Below are 19,722 nucleotides of genomic sequence, written 5' to 3'. Positions count from 1 at the left end.
ACATAGAAAAAAAATAGAACCGCAGCGTATAACAGTTCTGAATTTGATAGTAGAACTGTTCGAATAAATGAAATCAAACGGGTTTTCTGGGGATACGTTTGTTCCTGTTTCAGTTCTATTATAGATCTCCCATATAAAATTTCCCGCTGCTGAATTTGCTTTGAGAATACGTTTGCTTAAGTTACAGTTATAGTATCTATATTCCATATTAGATTTCCAGATGGTAAGCCTGCTATTAAACAGTTCAATTAAGCTTTATGTTGAGTACGATGCATGGAATAGAAAAGGGATCTTACACTAGACAGTATTATTGTCAAAACAAAGATTATTGACCATACTTTCAATCGTGTAGTTGAAATCGGATTAATCAAAATGTTGTTAAAAAAATTAAAAGTACTCATCAATCCGTCAATACTTGTTTTCCAAAAAGAAACTGTTTAATATGTGCAATTAACTCTTCTCTCAATATTTCAAGCGTCAATTTCAGTATTAAAGCTGAATTGACAATAACATTGTTTCGCATAAAGACTGCTAAATGAATCTTGTTTTTAAATGAAAAGCGTTTTATTTCAGTGTGTACAATAGTTTGACATGAACCGATACTACCTTGAGATGCCAGGTTTACAGATTTCTAATTACCGCTGCAGTTTTTTTCCAATCTACAGATTTTAGTTATTTTAAGAAATTTTACCGATATTGCAAACATTTTTAAGATTTTCAGTTCATGTTAGATCATTTGAAATGTGCAGACTTTTAAAGTTTGCCAAACACCATATAAAAATTTAAACTGGCAACCCTGATGCTATCAGCAACTTTGTTTTGAATTATCGTATTATCAATATTCGTATATATTTCGATAAGCAGTGGATTGGATCTGATCATTACTTCGAAAATCTGTATCATGTAGAAACAACACATAACTTATACTGTATAGCTTGTGTGACGGCAAGGTCTTTTAAATATTCAGATATCCTAAGAAAAAAATTACCTTTTCTTATTTCAGATGCAATTTCCAAAACATGGAATTATTTACAGTACAACAGGAAGTGAAAAACATTCGGCGATTATATTTTCGAACGGTTTAATACTTACAACAGGACTCATTCTTCTACAACAGCCAAATTACAAAGATTTTTATAGGCTATTTGATTTCGATTTCGCGAATATCGGCAAAATTGTAGAACTGCAAAATTTACAAACAGTCAATTTTAAAATAGTCATTGACAATGGTTATAACGCATTAATCGAAAAAAACGCACGAATTTCGTTTTCGTTATATTCCAAAAACTGTGAACAAACTCTAAGAACCAAATTCAATGGTCTGAAGTTTTTACTTGACGGCAACTACAAGTACATAATCGAATTCCGGCAATATTTTTCGACTTTTCTATTGTTACAATATACTGACGTAAAATTGTCAACTGAAGAAGTGAGAAATCACTTTGAATGTTTGATGATTAATACGCAGAGTGATTTGAATATTTTGGATGAAATAGTTTGTGTAAACTCTCCTTTCGGCAATGAACATTTCATAAACAGTGCTACCTATGGGCATGTTGCAAACATATTCGGTCCTAATAACTGCCTTAGTTTGTTGAACGTTCCTATCGCATTCGGATGCGAAGGAGGGGCGGTATACGACAAACAATTGTGAGTATCTTTAACAATATTATTATGGCAAATGTTTTATCCAAAATACTTTCAGATGCCTAAGAAGCATGCTGCTTGGTTCCTGCTTTAACTATCAGGGAGATAACGTGTCTTTTCCACTGGCCATAAACCTCACTGAGATATACAACATTTTGTTTGGGAAAAGTTCATCAATTAATCGAACAGATAAAAGATTGCAAAAGATGACTTCATCTGTGTGCTTGGTAGATTCTATGAACTCTTGGGGAACAGGCTGTTTATTCGAAATGGATGGTACCAATTTTATGCTCACTTGCTCGCATGTCTTAGGAAGTGTATTTATCAATTGTTCATACCTAATTACTTCATATTTTAACTAAAGTGACTAAATTTCAGGACAATGTTTTTGGATACACGAAGGACTGTGAGCTTGAACTAGAACTCTTGTTTAAAAATCAAATATACGACAGTGCATATGATGTTGCTCTTTTTGTGGTAGGCAATAATTTTGACCTCGATCGACAGGTTTCCAAACTAGCACACTACACACCTAGCGTCGGACAGATAGTATACTCCGTTGGCTTTCCTTTGTTCAAAGTATTTGGTTCGATAAATACTTTTAAACCCAGCATCTACAAAGGGCGGATTACAAAACATTCGAAAGGTGTCATCGTTACCGATTGTCCTGTACAGGCAGGCCAAAGTGGTGGTCCGATTTTTGATTTTCAAGGAAACTTATTAGCTTTGATGGTTTCTAATTTTAAAAGTACATATGACTGCAAAGTTTATCCTCATTATAACATGTGCATTCCGATTTGTGATATCTATGAAATATTGAAGGAATATAGTGAAAGTAATGGTTAGTATTTTTCGATTTGGTCATTGTGTAACTAGTAATATTGTAAATTATTACAGATCCAGTCGTTTTGAAACAACTGCATGCCAGTAGGGATATCGTTAACAAATGGAAATTGCAAAATATTAGGATTATCAGTAAGATATGAGGAATATGGGCAGGAAGCAAGATACGAGTTAGATAATTGTTTGTTTTTAGCTGGTACTTCAAAACGTAATACAGTTTATAATTTTAGAAGAATGTGTACAACAATAAAGAAAATCTATTTTTTACAAAATTTTCATCTTAATTTTATTTGAATTCTACAGCAGTTCTGCATAGTTTGGAAATAGAAAATATTTCCAGGAATGTTAGTATCAACATTTTTGAATGAATAATGCTGTATGAATTAAAAGTCCCGAGCCTCTCACAGAATAGCGAACCGTGTATATTTTTGTTGAAAACAAGCCTCTAGATGGTCAAATACCAAATTTCATGACAATCTATCCACTAGTGTTCGAATAACAGCTGATCGTGTCAGACGAGTTCTAGTTTTCATCAAGCTTTGTAAAAGGACGAGTTTCGCCTTTATGCATAAAAGCAACGATGAAATTGAATGATTTGAGGTACGGATTAATCTACCATCCAGCACTATGTTGCAAATAGCAGAAACTTTACTTCTGCTTAACGGTTCAAATTGAACTGCCGAGTTTTGCATTAAGGAGTTCAATTTGAACTGCTATGCACTGATGAGTCTCAGACGAAACGCAAACAAAACTCATTTGCAACACACCTCATCCTGTATTTCCGGCATCGTAAGTCATACTTGGAATAAATTCAATCGAAATCTACGCGATCATAGGATCTTTCATTTCAATTTTCCTATTTTCAATTATCTTTCAAATGGATGTGAGTTTAATTTTAGAGTTTTTGACCTCTACTCACAGTGCATCTCCAAAGCCAAAAACTGATAGTACCGAAGTGAATTTGCATGGCCATCAACTAACAATACCTATAAATAATAGTAGTGTTGAACCCAGTTTGGGAAATTTTGTGCGTTTTTGGGTCTCCACTTTACTATATAACAGTTTAAAATTTACAACGTCTATATCAGCAATCATCACTATATTTCCAGAACCGGGAGACAGATCCATACTATATTCATTTAGATGGCTCCTACACGACACGACTCGCATCAAATTTTGTGAAAATCGGTCAGCCATCTCCGAGCAATATAAAGGATTTTTCATTTTCAAGCCATCATTTACAGTGACGAAGCAAAAAAAACTTGTTTCAATACACCTAGTGGTGTTATGGTTGGCGGCGTTAGTTTTACAAGCCAGTTGTCTTATGTTTGAGTCCCGACTAGAAAATATTCTTAGGCTTTGAACAATTTTGCGGTTAATTTTAACTTTTGGTTAAAATCCGACTCTTATTTTGTGGTTATTTTGTGTCGAGTAGTTTAACTACAACTGCGGCCCATTTCAAAGTTTGACGGATGGAAAGTTATTTGAGTTAATTTGGCTAAAGAATTGATATAAGAATTTTCTTTGCAAGATTTTTTTCATTGTCGGAAAATAACCATCGATCTGTCAAAAATAACCATGCTTTCGAGCAGGGTTATTTTTTACAACATCAAAACAACCACTCGAGTGTCAGAATTCAGCCAAAAGTTAAAATTAACCACGAAATGGTTCACAGCCTTAGTGTAAGTAGGATCATAGTACAAGCCATTCGATGATTTTGTACGCTAAGAATCGGCTGCGAAGTCTGTTGGAACAGAATGGCCAAACTCCACAAAAGGTATTAACAGTGTAACCGATGAATTTAACATATGCTTGTTTTTGTTTATACCTTACCCTAATTCTAACGAACGTGTACCTTTTTTTTCTCTCTGCTTAAATACAAAATCGTAACGTGGCCGACTGGTGGTTTTTATTGGCTCTGCTAATATTTCCAATAGGTTATGGGCCCAGTCAGGCACATTAAAGTAAAAATAAATAATTTGTTTTCAGTTCGAAGTAAAATCGCGTAAAAATGTCAACAAGTGGCAGTAGTACTGCGGGCAGCGGAAACGCGAACGGTGACCGGAACATATATGCTGGTGGAAATGTTTCATTGCCAGCTATTGAGAGATTACGTGGCCGGGAAAATTACAGTTCATGGGCGTTTGCAACCAAAATGTTGTTGATCCGCGAAGGGTCATGGGATGCGGTTACACGCCAGGAGAATGATCCGGAAGATGCACTTTCATTGCGTGCATTAGCTACAGTTTGCCTCAGTATTGAGCCTGTAAATTACGGTCTCGTTCAAAATGCTAAAACGGCAAAACAGGCCTGGACGAATTTGAAAAACGCCTTCCAAGATGATGGAATGACACGACGAATAGGACTGTTGCGTAAACTAGCTAGCATTCGTCTTTCGGATTGTTCGTCGGTGGAGGAGTATGTCAGCGAATTGATGTCAACTAGTCACAAATTGTCAGAGGTTGGATTTGTGGTTGATGATACATGGCTGGCGAGTTTACTATTGATGGGATTACCCGAAATGTATGAACCTATGATTATGGGTCTCGAAGCGTCTGGAACACGATTAACGGCTGATGCAGTGAAAGCAAAAATCCTTCAGGATGTAAAGAGTATTTCGCTGAAAGGTAACAGTAATTCGGAAGCATTTTACAGTCAGCAACGAAAAGGAAGAAAAAGAACTGACAGATCTAGTATACAATGTTTCAAATGCAAGTGTTTGGGGCACTATGCTTCGGAATGTCACCAGGAAAAATCAGTCAATGGTCAGGAGAAAAATGAAAGGCGATATACAGCAATGGGTATATTTCGGAAATCCAATGATATGAAAATGGAATGGATTCTTGACTCCGGAGCAAGCTCGCACATGTGCACCAGAAGAATGCAGCTAGAAAATTCGAAAGAAGTGTTTCAACAAGTAAATGTGGCAAATAATGCTGAATTGTCTGTTGTTGCTAGCGGAAATGTACGTCTGGAAGCAAGCCTTGGCGATCAATCATGCCAGCTAAAGATATCTAATGTTTTGTGTGTTCCAGACCTAGCGATAAATCTCTTGTCCGTCAGCGAAATATGTAAGAAAGGTTATAATGTACTGTTTACTAAGGAAACATGTGAGGTGCGTAAAGATAATGATGAGCTAGTTGCTATCGGACGAGAAACTGGGGGACTGTACAGACTGTGTTTAAGTCAGAAGCAGATTTCGTGTGCAGCACAAGTAAATGACGATGCGGTTCTATGGCACCGTAGGATGGGGCATTTGAACATGCAAAGTCTGTGTCAGCTTCGCACGATGGTGAATGGAGTTGAATTCAGTAATACTGAGGTTCCTACGTGTGTGACATGTCTACAGGGGAAGCAGCATCGTCAGCCTTTTATCAAACAAGGCTCAAGAGCAAGTGAAATACTCGAGTTAATTCACTCTGACTTGTGTGGACCAATGGAGGAAGAGTCATTAGGAGGAAACAAATACTTTCTTACATTCATTGATGATGTAAGTCGAAAATTATTTGTTTATTTCTTGAGTTCCAAGAAGGAAGTATTGGAATGTTTTGAAGACTTCAAGGCATTTGCAGAAAACCAAACTGGTATGCGGATTAAGCGATTTCGAACAGATAACGGAACGGAATACGTTAATCATGAGATGCAGAAGTTTCTACATAAAGCCGGAATTCACCATGAAACAACAGTCGCTTATAATCCTGAACAAAATGGACTTGCAGAACGCATGAACCGAACAATCGTCGAGAAAGCGCGATGTCTGATGTTTGATGCGAGACTAGATAAGCAGTTTTGGGCGGAAGCAACGGCAACAGCAGCGTTTCTTATCAATCGATCCCCAACGAAAGGCTTGACTACGACACCAGAAGAAAAATTCAGTGGTAAGAAACCAGATTTGTCCGAATTGCGAGTTTTCGGGGCCAAAGTGATGTGCTACATTCCAAAGCCACACCGGCGTAAGTGGGATGCGAAATCGGAAGCGGGAATTTTTCTTGGTTTGGCTGCTCAGTCAAAAGGAATGCGAGTCTACATACAGAGAACTAAAAAGATAGTTGTTGTTCGCGATGTTGTTTTTCTTAGCGAAGAATCGAATGTTCCTGCCAAAATTTCTAGAGAGACAACAGATTTGATATCCAGCAGAAAGCATGCAACTATGCAATTGCTCAATGGAAATAATTTCACTCAAATGGATACTGGTCCAGTAGTACCAATAGAATCCGATGATAGTGATAGTGATGAACATTTTTTTGATAGCGCATATGATACGGAGGGTACACCAACATCCGTATCAATTCCGCCCTCAACGCAACAAGAAGATCATCAGAATGCGATCAGGTACCGCGAGCGGGAACGTCGACCTCCAAGCAAATATGAATGTTATGATATGACGTGCAGCGTTCTTCCTCAAAATCATTCCTTATATCAGCGAACTCCGATAAAAGTTGGTACTGAACCAGAATCTTTCCAAGTTGCTGTAAAGTCAAATGAAAAGCAATTGTGGCAGCGTGCAATGGAAGAGGAATTGGAAGCACTGGAAACGAATAACACATGGGAGCTAACAGATTTGCCCCCAGGACGTAAAGCACTGAAATGTAAATGGGTCTACAAAATAAAAGAGAAATCGGATGGAATGATAGAGCGATACAAAGCCAGACTTGTGATAAAAGGTTTTTCACAAGTAAAAGGTATCGACTATAATGAAACTTATTCGCCCGTGGTGAGGTATGCTAGCATCCGGTATTTGATGGCAATTGCGGCTCAAATGGGTCTACACATTCATCAGATGGACGCAGTGACAGCTTTCCTACAAGGTGAACTGTCTGACGAGGAAATTTATATGGAACAACCAGAAGGCTTTGTAACTCCTAATGCTCCACAGAAAGTGTATACGCTATACGGTTTGAAGCAGTCTAGTCGAGTTTGGAATATAAAGCTAGATTCGGAACTGAAGAAAATTGGACTGAAGCGATCTAATTACGATCCTTGCGTCTACTTCAAATCTGATGGCAAACGAATCATTGTTGTGGCGGTGTATGTCGACGATCTTTTTATATTTCCGAATGAACACAATTGGACCAATGAAGTAAAGAATAAGTTATCAGCTGAATTTCACATGAAAGATTTTGGAGAAGCCAATCAGATACTGGGCATACGTATCACTCGAAACAATGAAACAATAATGCTTGACCAAGAACGGTATATTGGGGATTTACTGCAGCGATTTCACATGATCGACTGTAATCCGATGTCGACGCCTACAGAAGTTAATCAGCGGTTAACGAAAGCAATGGCACCAGTGACCGAATTAGAAATTACGGAAATGCAAAATGTTCCATATCGTGAATTAGTAGGAGGATTACAATTTCTAGCACAGTGTACACGACCTGACATTGCATATGCTGTTAATGCGGTTAGCAGTTTTTGTAGTAATCCTGGTGAAGCACACTGGACAGCAGCAAAACGCATCTTACGTTTTATCAAGGGTACCAAAACGAAGAAATTGATTTATCAAAAAAAGGCTGATACCATTCTCGAAGGGTTTAGTGATGCGGATTGGGGTAACGATCCCGACTCAAGACGTTCCATAACTGGATATGTGTTCCAGTATGGAGGTGGATCAATATCCTGGAACAGTCGTAAACAACCAACAGTAGCATTATCAACCACAGAAGCTGAATACATGGCGTTGTCGTCGGCGTCACAAGAGGCATTGTGGTGGCGTGGTTTAAATTCTGAGCTTCTTGGTGACAAGCAATCGATTCCAATATACTGTGACAACCGTAGTACTATTTGCCTGGCCGAAAGGGAAATCGGTTATTCATCGAGAAGTAAACACATTGATGTACGTCATCATTTTGTGCGAGAACAATTGGAGAATAAAACGGTTAAACTGCAGTATGTCAGTTCGGATCAACAGAAAGCGGATGTTCTTACGAAATCTGTGGCCGCTCCTAGACTAGTACAAGCGCAGAAGTTTTTAGGTATCATATGAATTCTCGGTCAAGGGGGAATATTAACAGTGTAACCGATGAATTTAACATATGCTTGTTTTTGTTTATACCTTACCCTAATTCTAACGAACGTGTACCTTTTTTTTCTCTCTGCTTAAATACAAAATCGTAACGTGGCCGACTGGTGGTTTTTATTGGCTCTGCTAATATTTCCAATAAAAGGAATGTAGTGCCATGACTTTGCTTTGGTGTGAAGGTGCCCTTCTCGCGTTACTCATGCTCTATAAAAATAAAAAAAGTTGGTTCGGGCAGAAGCTATCATTTCCTGATAATTGAAACAGTTTTGAAAGGTCAAATTTAGAAGAATTTTCCCCGATTTCTTTATCGTCGCTCTCAATGATGGAACCGGAAGCACGATCCGGTTGAGATTCAAAAGCAGTTTATAGAGGACCTTTTATTTGAAACTAAGAATTTGAAATTCCATTCGGGCATTACTGTAAAAAAGAAATGAGCTCCGCTTTGAAGCTTCAGAACGGGTCCCTCCAGAACCGGGAACCAGGATTGCTTGCCCAGCAACTGACATAACTTTCAAATAGGAACAGTTTTGAGACAAATTAAGCAGAAATGTTCTCTTTTTTGCTTCGTCGCTCTGAACGACGGAGGTTTTCCACAGCTGTTTCCGGTACTTTCGGAACCGGAAACTAATAACCGATAATATAAAACCGATACACTGAAGAAGGATGTAAATAACATTCCGCAATACGCGTATCTGTATTGTAACGTTTGTTATGCTTCATTAAAATATAGTGACTTTGTGAAAGTGTAATAACGTGACAGTGAAATAGTGGAATTAAATGGTACATAAATAGTGCAACTATTGAACTAATAACCGATATCTTTTAAATCAATTTTTATGGCAAATAACTAACAAGCCCTACATAACACTTTGAAATGGCTAGCTCACAGGATTATTTTAGTTTTTACCCTGTTATGTATAGAAACACGCTCTTAAAATGAATATTTGTCTACTCATCACCATGTAATTTCGGAACCGGAAGTAGTATTCAAATAAAAGTCATTATTGTTATACAAGTATATGAGACATTTCATTTGAATATAAGTTTGTAAAAATCAGTACCACAAGGGGTGTTTATTATTTTTTTTAAATTTTGTTGGACATATGGCTCTGGAACGGGAAGTCCGAACCGAATTTTAAAGTATTCTATTCGAAAGTATGACTTTTCATATGAATCAAAGATTGTGAAAATCGGTTCAGTCATGTACTAGAAAATCAAGTGCTTATTTTGTTCTCATTTTTCGCACATATCAGTCGAAACCAAAAGACCGACCCGGATTAAATTCAATAGCGTTCTATGGGACCATAAGACCTTTCGTATGAATCTAAGTTTGTAAAAATCGGTCATGCCATCTTGGCAAAAATCAAGTGCATATTTTGTGCACATACACACGCACACACAAACATTTTGCAATCTCGACGAGTTTAGTCGAATGGTATATGACTTTCAGCCCTTCGGGCCTCAGTTTAAAAAGTCGATTTTCACAGTGATTTCATAGCCTTTTTATATGAAAAATCAAAAAATGCACGAAATGTAGTATCAAAAATAAAAAACGAAACTATCTTCATTTTCTCGGAGATGCTTGAACTGAATTTTTCATACATAGGTTCAAATGAAAGGTCTTCCGGTATCTTAAATTACTATTGAATTGTATTCCAATCCGACTTTTGCTTTCGGAATCGAAAAGTAAAGTGTTTTTAAAATCTTTTACCATCATTTAGATGCCACGGCGAAGAAAAACTTATGGATATTGCCTGTGAAATAATCGTATTTATGGACAAAAATACCATCATTTACATCGACAATGCAAAATACGGAAAAATTCTTCTAAATTTGGCTCAACACTGTTTCAAATAAAAGTTCGTTTTAGTTGCTGGCCAGAAGAATCGATTTTGGCTATATCACGGTTTCGAAGGTACCGGGAATATTGGTCAAAAACTCCAAAAACGGAACTGATTTAATTTTCTCAAAGTCGCCCGAACCGATTTTCGCTAACAACTTCAAATGAAAGGTCTTACAGTTCAATAAGTTGCTACCGAACAGTATCTGGATCAAACTTCCAGTTTCTGAAATACAGTCAAAAGTGTTTTTAAAATTACAAACCATCATTTAGAGCGACGTTGCAAAAATTACGGATAAATTCTTCTAAATTTGGCTCATAATTTATTAAAAATCGGTTTTTCATTTTGTTGCTTGACAAGCGAACCGAATACGGTTATATTATTTCATAGTTTCCGGTTTTGAAAGTGTTGGAAATAATGGTCAGGAACTCTGAAAACGGAACTGGTTACATTCTTGTTTTCATTCATAGAATCGTGTCTAATGCTGTTTTCATTTGATGCCAAACCCAACTCAGTTTCCACCCTAACTGCTGTCAAACCTAGTTTTTGAACTGAAAATCGAGTCAGTTTCGAATCTGATTTTTATATCGGCCCTTTCAACAGGCCGTTCTATTTTGTTGGTCGTTGAGCGCTTCCCGCTAGGCCTTTTGGCTACCTGGGCAGCCATACCCAAGTAACAATTCGAATGCCTTATGGTTTTGATTATAATCACTACCTGTTTTATGCCAACTATAATAAGTGTCTCTTTTAACCAGTAATATCATAGTTTTCAAAGCTTCTATAAAACCCTTTACCTGCACTAAAAATAAAATAAAAATAAAACAATTTGCACTAGAATAAAACCATGCAAACACTCTTAATATTGCTTTCAAACATTTTCTTCAAAACATTATTGCCAGTTAAATTCTTTCATAAATCTAGTTTTGTGTGTGTGCGTGTTCATTCTATGACAATTTCACTCAGAGTAAATTTGAGGGTTCTAAAGTACATTTATGACACATTAGTTGTAGGCTATTTGATTTATTGGTTCTTAGGTTAAGTGTAATTTGCATTAAAAGGAATTTCATGGCCGCCATTATGATGTTCTATACCGTAGCATTTATTGACATCAAATAAACTTCGAAATGCAAAAACGAGGAAATATGTTGGACTTTCATGATTCATTTTCAGATCGTATGCAAAAGTTTTATCGCCACAGAATAGTTTTATACAAAAATGACGATGAATCACAAAAAAAAATTTTCATAAATCATGGAGACTTTCGCAAAAACCGCATTTATTTCAAGGCGATTAGTTATAATTCTTATTTTTATCCTTACATTCACGATAAAAATAAAAGCGCATAAAGTTTTTTCGTTCGGAAAAGGTCTCAAACTCGTAATTAAAATATAATATATTCTTACTGATTGCATTCAAAGTAGACGTGACACACATAGTCAAGAAAACTATCATCAAAACGACAGTTTATTCATAGCGGAATTCATTCCATCCAAAGAAATTTAATGTTGATCGTATAAAGCTGGTTTCAAAATGTTCTTGAATTTGGAGTTTTAAAGCAGGTTTATGCTGATTCTTCATTTTGATTTATAAACCTTATGAAGAATGGTCCACTTTGCAGGAACATGCTCTTATAGAGGTTTTCAGTAGGTTTTCGTGGAGTTTAAAGTTTTATTGAAAGATTTATTATGTAGCATTGAAGACAGCTACAAGTATTTAATAATATTAAAAATGTTACTTGGATGTAGCATTGAAGACAGCTACAAGTATTTAATAATATTAAAAATGTTACTTGGGATGGCCACAAAACGGCTACCAAAATTGATTCAGTGACGGTTGTCAAATCCAATTTGACAAAACAAAGTCGCCTGTATCTAAGTTAGCCGAGCGTTTTCATCTTCTCACCTTCGCTGAAAATGTCAAAGATTTCAATGTGGAAAATCCGGGTTTATTGAACGAAAAAAAAGGCATTCGGATCAACAGTCTGTTTCAAAATCGGCAAGCGAAGGTCCCATGTTGGCCTCCCGTTGAACGATTGGTTGGACTTTCATTGGACCAACGATCCAACGTATTGGACCAACGATGGATTACCGTTGAGCGTTTTTTTCTAAGAGGGGGTATGCTCAAACCCCATACTAATATAGCTTTTTCGTTTTTAATTTGCAATACACCGGTGCAGTGCTACACTGAGGCATGAATAAACGAACAAAAATGACGAAAACATAAACAGTAACCATTGACTACAATAAACGATTCCATTGCACAGAACTACACCAAACTTTTGATGAGTGCTACAACAGTGGTATCGGTGCAGAAAAAGTGTAGCACTGATGTAGTGCAATTGGTAAAAACGAACGGTTACAGTGCAGCTTTCGCTACACCAGTGTAGTGCAATTTAAAAACAAAAACTACATAAGTGTGACCACCTGAGTTTCGTGAAGTGTTTGCTTGATGAAACTATCCTGGGTCCGTTTAATTTTTCTCAATCGTAAACAACATAAGAATCAAGTGCATGTCAAGTGCTTTTACGGCCTTATGAAATGTGTACAGCAGAATCTTGTTTCGGGAAAGAAAGTGACAGTCCAGATCTAGTGTGATAAATCTATGATAAAGAACAATGAATAATGAATCAAAACAACCGTTTCAGTCAGTGACTATCTCGTGATCCAAATTTTGTTACAGACAGAGGAACAAATAAATGCGCTAATCGGACTTCTACCATTTGCCATGAGTTAATATGTGTTGGGTCAAATGTTAGTTTATTCTAAAATTTTGTAGCAGGTCGGTGTTTAAGTTTATTTTATGTGTGTTGATGTGCCTATTTTTATTTGCTGTGCAGTGATACGCAAAAGAAATTTAAGAAAAAAAACAGGATAATCACTGATACAGTATTTGACATTATCTGGTTAAATCTAATCTAATCAGACATTATGTTTATGTGCTAATAGGAGGACGTGTTTTTGTGTAGTACATCAGTAAACGGCAGCTAGCACAAAACGTAAGGTTTCCCGATAAAAACAAACCTCTGTAAATTAGTAGGAAATAGCTAGTCTAAACTCTTTTATGGGTTGTCGTATATCGTCTTCGAACAATGACAATTTCCTTACAACAAGCGCTGAGGTGGCTAACACATCACTCGGACAACCAACGACGATGGATTATAAAGCGCGTTTAGAACGGAAGCAGTGCCTGGTATGTAGATTTTTTTTGTTATCGATTTTTTTAAATTTATGACATACTTTTATTACTTCGACTATTACAATAGGCCAAAGAGAATCCAGAACCAATTTATGACCTAGCGGATTGTAACCTCAAAGATGTACCATCGGGCGTATATATTATGTGTAAGGTATTACGGAAAGAGCTACTAACGTTGGCCAACAATAAGCTGAGCTCACTGAGTGGAGGTGGAATCCTGGATGACTTACAACTATTGGTAACGCTCGACCTCACTAGTAATCGGTTCAAAAAACTGCCGGATGAGATCTACAAGTTGGAAAACCTCAGGGCAAGTATCTGATATTGGTTGATGTAATGTTCAGAATGCGAAACAACATTTCAGTGTGATCATTTTTTTCAGGAACTATTAATATCAAACAATAACATAGAAAAATTTCCGGTAACCATCAATCGTCTGAAGAAGTTGGAATTGCTTGATATTTCTACAAATAATTTTACTACTCTGGACCCACTATCGTTTATGCCTAACCTTAGAATACTGAACATTAGCGGAAATGTTCGCCTAACGAGGATACCGAATCAACTGGCGACTTGCGATAATCTGGTAGATTTAGTACTCGACCCGAACACTATTGTAGAACCCCCTGCGGACGTCGTCAATGGGGGCACGCAAGCAATTATCAAGTATCTTTCGACCGGTGAAGTTATTCTCCCACCAATAGAAGATCAAACCTTTCTTCGCAATAAAACCAGTACAATCGATCTAATTTGTAGTGAGCGCAACGTAGTGCGCCAGGCTGACCTAGAGCGGGATAAGCATGCGAAAGAACGGAAGTTGTTGGAATCGGAACGGTTAGCCTATGAGAAGGATTATTTAGCCGAAAGCAAAATCCACGAACAACAGCAGAAAAAGAAGCAAGAACTGTTACAGCAATTGTTGCAACAACAAAATCAGAACGAAAGTTACGTGACTAAACTGCAAGAAGAGAAGCAATCTGAACGACAACGTTTGATCAATAACATTCTACAAGGTACGTACCAAATTTTACTGATGTTCTCTATGATTTAGCGTGTTTTTATTTTTTTTAACAGACGAGAAACATTCGAGTGAGTTGGTTGAGAAACTTCTATCTCTCAAAAATGGTCCCGATCCTGAATTTCTCGAACGAGAACGCAAGGAACAGAATCATCTGATCGAACAGCTTCGAATCCAGCAAAACGATCTTCGCAAGCAGGAAATTTTAACCGCAATGACGGATTTGCTGGAAAACGAAATAAATGTGATTCAGAATTTTCACGATCAACGTGATCAATCCTCACGCAACATACTGGAAAGGGAGTATGAAACAAATAATCTGCTGAATAATGTGTTTCTAAACTACGATCGCAATAGACATGATATAATAGAGCAAATAAACTGTGACGAAGAGATACAGAAATCGGCAGTGGCAGCTCTGATAGCAAGAAACGACTCGCGTACCTGGGGTTTGGTCGAACAGGTGCGCATTGTTGAGTCCCAGCTGGCAGCACTGACCACGTACGAAATCGATCGCAAGAAGACCAGTCAGGATGATCAAATCGTGAGGATATGAGACATTAAAGTAAAGGATCGAATTACAATTCTTTTTTTTTTAGAACAACCTAGCCGAACAACGGGTAAATTTAACCTACGTACTGATGGATTTGCTCAAACAACAGGACCAAAGAAAGCAACAGGTTTCCTATTTTCTGAATTGCCTTACGTAATCACTCGCCGAATGATCATATAAAGTAATACTTGTTATTTTTTCACAGCTATTGGAAACGCTCAAAATTATCGAACAACAAAAAGAAGGAGAGCAAACGGACTTCTGGCTGCTGCAGTACCAAAAATTACTAGATCGTCAACCATCGGAAATAACCAACGATACGGCATCGATCGATCCGATACTAGGCTATCAATTCCTGGAGAATGGAGCGGTCCATTGTTTACCATTCCTTTCGAAAATTTGGCAAAATCGAGATAAAGAACTGTGCAGTATCAATGAGCAGGATTTGATTGAAGCTGGTGTGCAGAACCCGGTGGATCGACGCGCTATTTTGCTGTCAATTAGTAATTATTACGACTATCTCAATCAGAGAATAGAATACACAACTACGGAAGCTAGCTCATCAACGCAAACCCCAACGGCACCGCCACCACCAGAGGACCGAGTGGAACTGGTACCGAGCTTACCTCCAGAGGAACAATCGGTAGCGAACGGAGTAGTACAGTTTGCCGAGTGTGTTGTATGCCTTGAAGAAACAGTAAGCTACTAAAAGAATCGAAAGTCACTTCAGGTCATCGCAATCTTTTATTTTCTTTCTTTGTTGTTCTCAGGTACAAGTAATTTTCCTGCCTTGTGGTCACATGTGCTGCTGTGCTGCATGCCAAATAGATATACGCGATTGTCCTTTGTGTCGGGCTTACATCGAACGAAAAATTAAAGTTATTCAACCATAAAACTAAATCTTTTGTGCAAACAACATAGACATTCAAGCTACTGCCACAAATTACACAGGTCGCTCGTGAGCAATAAAAACAAAACAAAATTGAACATTCAGCTGATAGCTGATTCCCTCGATACTCCTTGGGACAACATTCGGTATAATACAATTGTTCGTCACGTGTCACGGAAGCGAGAATCGTTAATCTATTCAAGTTTATATAATTACGTTCACCAGGAATGAACGATGATTAACTACATTAAATTACTCTGAAAACTTGCATTCCCAACATAAATCCACATTTTCATATCCTAATATTACTAATCTAGTCAAAACTTTCATCAGTGAATTGAATTTTTGTCGTAGAAGATTTTAACTTTCATCAAAACAAACCGAAAAAAAGCAAACATTTTTATCCGTTATTTCTAATAAGTCAGATTGTTCTATATCATTACTCAAAATCAATCCGTAAGTTTTAGGCTTTAATTTTTTCTAGTGGAAAACATAACTTTAAGACACCAAAGTAAGCACAACCGTTGTAAAAGCTCAGCAAAGACAACAAAATTTACCACTTTATACATTAATATATATAGTGCCTTTTTGGGGAAAAGGAAGCATTATAACGCAATGTACGGTATGAGGATAATATTGATAAAGCACTATGCTACAGGGACTACTCCTGACCACGCATTATACGACCAAAATGGCATTCAATTTTCTACGTACATTTGGCGACGCGTTATGGCCTCACATAAAGTAAAAGAGTAACTCTAATACCACATGCATTTATAGCTAAAATCTATCGTTATCCCAGTTTTTCCGCTATTGAAATAACGCTATGGAAGGCCAGGCCAAGCCAGTAAATACGATTGAAAAGTCTCAATTAGTAACTACGTACTATTACTCGATCTATCTGTTATATTCCCTCTGAGATATATAATTACGTTGAGATTTGTGTTTTGCACATATTCTATCGGCATGTTTTACGAATGAAAATACAATAAAACATATTTTTATCTACCTTTTATTGTGCGTGTGTTTGTTTTTTTTTTCGTGTACGTTTCTGACCTGCAGTTGATTCGAGTAATTAAACAAATAATTGGGTTTTGAAATGAGAAGTAATGGTACATACAGCGCAGCGATATCCCGTAGCAGTGACTTACTTCTTCCGATGAACTTTCCCTCCATAACGGGCCACGAATGCGGCTACATCAAACTTTCGTTTACAACCTTCGTAGTTCATGTAACGAATCTTTCCGAACACATCTCGCTCGCGCCATCCCTGATCGTGGACGCCTGCAATCGACCACATACAACCAACGTATCCGTTCGGATCACGCCCGTCCAGCTGGTAACGATCGTTCAGCCAAATTGCTATCGCCAACGCTTCCTCCGGCGATGGAGTCCATTCCAGAATTTTTTTCGCCCAATACATTCGCAGAAAACCATGCATCTTTCCTTCTTTCACCATCTGTATTTGAGCGGAATTCCATAGGTCATCGTGGGTTTTTGCCTGTTCCAGCTCCTCTCGCGAATAGATATTCGTTCGCTTATCTTTACGATGGTCTTGAAGTGTTTTTTGAGCCCAATCGTGAGCGCCCTTCAGATTGTCATAGTACTTATTGTAGTAGCAAAAATTGTCCGAAAGCTCTCGCCGAACGATTGCTTCCTCGCAGAAAGCAGCCACTCCCTCGGAAAAACCTTTACCGTGCTGTTTCACAGCCAATACGCTCCGTTGAACTGAAATTTGCCCAAAGTGGAACCATGGTGAAAGATTTGACAAAGCGTCGTCCGTCGGATCATTACGCTTGGAATTGAACTTTCGCAATCTCTTTTCAATGAAACTTTGCAACATCACAACTCCGCCTTTGTAACCAGGAACAGCCCACTCGACTTCGTCTATGGTTCTATCCACTTTCAACAGATCCTGTAGTTTCACCCAGTTAACAGAATTTGCTTTAGGTGCCGATTTAAAGGGGTGTTTTATAACCGGCGGAAACTGTGTCAAATATTCATCAAGATTTTTGTTAATTTTGCTGCGTATTGTCCTAGCAGCATATTCCAGCTTTTCAGAAGTTACCCATACGGGTACGATATTATGAGCGTCAACTTGACAAAACGGAACTTCCGATGGTAACGCTTGGCGAACATCTTCTACCCATTGCATGGGTACACGCAGTGGACTAAAATCGCACACCACTGCTCCGATTTTGTGATCATTGACAAACTTTGGAATAGTATCCTTGGCCATTCCTGTGAGCATATGAAAATTAATATCCAGCTTTTCACACTCCTCTGCAACTTCCTCTAGACCTAAAAGATACGCATTTAGAAATCGAATCATTTACTATATAACAATTGAATATGTACCTTTTAACATGAATTTGTAATGCCTGATTGTAGCATCGAGAAATTTGGGTACTAAACTGAAACAAACATGCAGCGGCAACTCATTTTTCATGGCAAGTTTTTGAGCATACAAAAATGCCCAATTATCTTGTACACGTGCATCACGCGACATCCAGTACATCACTGCGCTCTTTCCATCCTCGACTTCCCGGGCATCGGAAAGAACTCTAACGCGTTTTTTCTTGAAATTAAAATCTAGAATCGATTTGGCCGTCTCATTACGACAGTCGGTAAATCGTTCAACGAATAAACGGTCTCTACATTCGTTATCCACTTTTAGCCGTTTCTCTTTCGGTTCGCATGCCGCGGATGTTCCAGCGGACGGTTGCTTTTTTGTTTTTGCTGAGGATGATTTCATTGCACTGCGGATGATTACTTGATATTACATATTTAACAAAAGTATTTTTGTAGGGTACAATAAATTCGTTTCAAACTCAAATTATATACAATTGCCTCACCTGGTAGCGCAAAAGCGAGATATTTTTGCAGCTTTTAATGCATCCACATAAATCTTCATGAACCTTCAACTATCTAATAACTAAAACCGCGAAAACGTAATACTTCTCAAAAGCGTGACTATTTTCGCGAAAGCAACTGCGAAACTGGCAACTAATTTACGCATTTACAACATACCCAGTAAATTTTCTTTAGCCACATCGGTCCGATCATCGGCCCAATTCACGGTGCAATTTTCAGAAGGTCATATAACCACAGCGAACAGATATCCGCCCACGTTGTCTCAAAGACGGACTGAGTAATGAATTCTTACTTGACTGCTCGTTTCTGATTGCTCGATAAACCCTAATTATAGTGAGATTATAAATGTCACTGAATTTTCGCTCACTCAGTGAAATGTAAAATGAAATGGCACACAACTTATACCATTTCATTTCAGCTAGAGTAATGGACGTTGATGGCTAAGAAAGGTCTTTTTGTTGGTTTCCAGCAGTGATCCTAAAACAAGAGATCAGCTGGGAAAAAAAGGGTAGATCTACCAGTGTGATATACATAACAAAAAATTCTAGCACCGCTTTCATTTGTGTTTGCGTGCTAGTGACTTTTTCAATAGTTTGTAAGCTTGTGAAGTTTCTTACTTGTAGCTGAAGTGTACTCATTTGTTTTGTTCAAATTCAGTTAGATAGAAGCATAAAGCATTTCTATATTATTTCACCAACAACACGACCAGGTACTCCGAAGAAAAAACGGTATAAAAATGTTCTAAGCGATTTTCCTCCAGTTACCACAGCATGAGCGTTCCATTTGTAATGATAAAATTAGTTTTCTTGAATTACACTGTTCTGGTTGCTACGAATA

The 19,722-nt window shown here is 37.6% G+C and overlaps 3 protein-coding genes across 6 annotated transcripts; 2 read left to right on the top strand and 1 right to left on the bottom strand.

The window, feature by feature from the left end:
* Positions 1–814: 814 nt before the first annotated feature.
* LOC131438457 (peroxisomal leader peptide-processing protease) lies at positions 815–2,762 on the top strand. Of its 2 annotated transcripts, none has more exons than XM_058608507.1 (5): positions 815–950; positions 1,004–1,650; positions 1,706–1,964; positions 2,026–2,488; positions 2,545–2,762. In XM_058608507.1, exons 2-5 carry the CDS (start codon positions 1,004–1,006, stop codon positions 2,631–2,633), a joined length of 1,458 nt encoding a protein of 485 aa, XP_058464490.1. In that variant the 5' UTR covers positions 815–950; the 3' UTR covers positions 2,634–2,762. The 2 variants fall into 2 exon arrangements, with proteins under 2 accessions (XP_058464490.1, XP_058464491.1); XM_058608508.1 differs by having other exon boundaries at positions 816–945.
* A 10,043-nt stretch (positions 2,763–12,805) lies between these two features.
* Positions 12,806–17,026, top strand: LOC131435939 (E3 ubiquitin-protein ligase LRSAM1-like). 2 transcript variants are annotated; one of them, XM_058604248.1, is made up of 8 exons: positions 12,806–13,106; positions 13,302–13,545; positions 13,619–13,861; positions 13,934–14,564; positions 14,626–15,113; positions 15,169–15,249; positions 15,328–15,819; positions 15,893–17,026. In XM_058604248.1, the coding sequence occupies exons 2-8, from the start codon at positions 13,417–13,419 to the stop codon at positions 16,013–16,015; spliced, it is 2,187 nt and encodes a 728-aa protein (XP_058460231.1). In that variant the 5' UTR covers positions 12,806–13,106; positions 13,302–13,416; the 3' UTR covers positions 16,016–17,026. The 2 variants fall into 2 exon arrangements, with proteins under 2 accessions (XP_058460231.1, XP_058460230.1); XM_058604247.1 differs by having other exon boundaries at positions 12,806–13,134.
* Positions 17,008–19,006, bottom strand: LOC131435942 (deoxyribodipyrimidine photo-lyase). Of its 2 annotated transcripts, none has more exons than XM_058604249.1 (3): positions 18,867–19,006; positions 18,370–18,770; positions 17,008–18,312 (listed from the first exon to the last, which is right to left on the bottom strand). In XM_058604249.1, the coding sequence occupies exons 1-3, from the start codon at positions 18,923–18,925 to the stop codon at positions 17,159–17,161; spliced, it is 1,614 nt and encodes a 537-aa protein (XP_058460232.1). In that variant the 5' UTR covers positions 18,926–19,006; the 3' UTR covers positions 17,008–17,158. The 2 variants fall into 2 exon arrangements, with proteins under 2 accessions (XP_058460232.1, XP_058460233.1); XM_058604250.1 differs by having other exon boundaries at positions 18,370–18,783; positions 18,867–19,005.
* Between the last annotated feature and the right edge of the window lie 716 nt (positions 19,007–19,722).

Source organism: Malaya genurostris, chromosome 3 (genome assembly GCF_030247185.1).
Source record: "Malaya genurostris strain Urasoe2022 chromosome 3, Malgen_1.1, whole genome shotgun sequence".
Taxonomy (NCBI): domain Eukaryota; kingdom Metazoa; phylum Arthropoda; class Insecta; order Diptera; family Culicidae; genus Malaya; species Malaya genurostris.
Note: the sequence above shows the minus strand (reverse complement) of the source record. Positions and strands in the feature narration are given on the sequence as shown.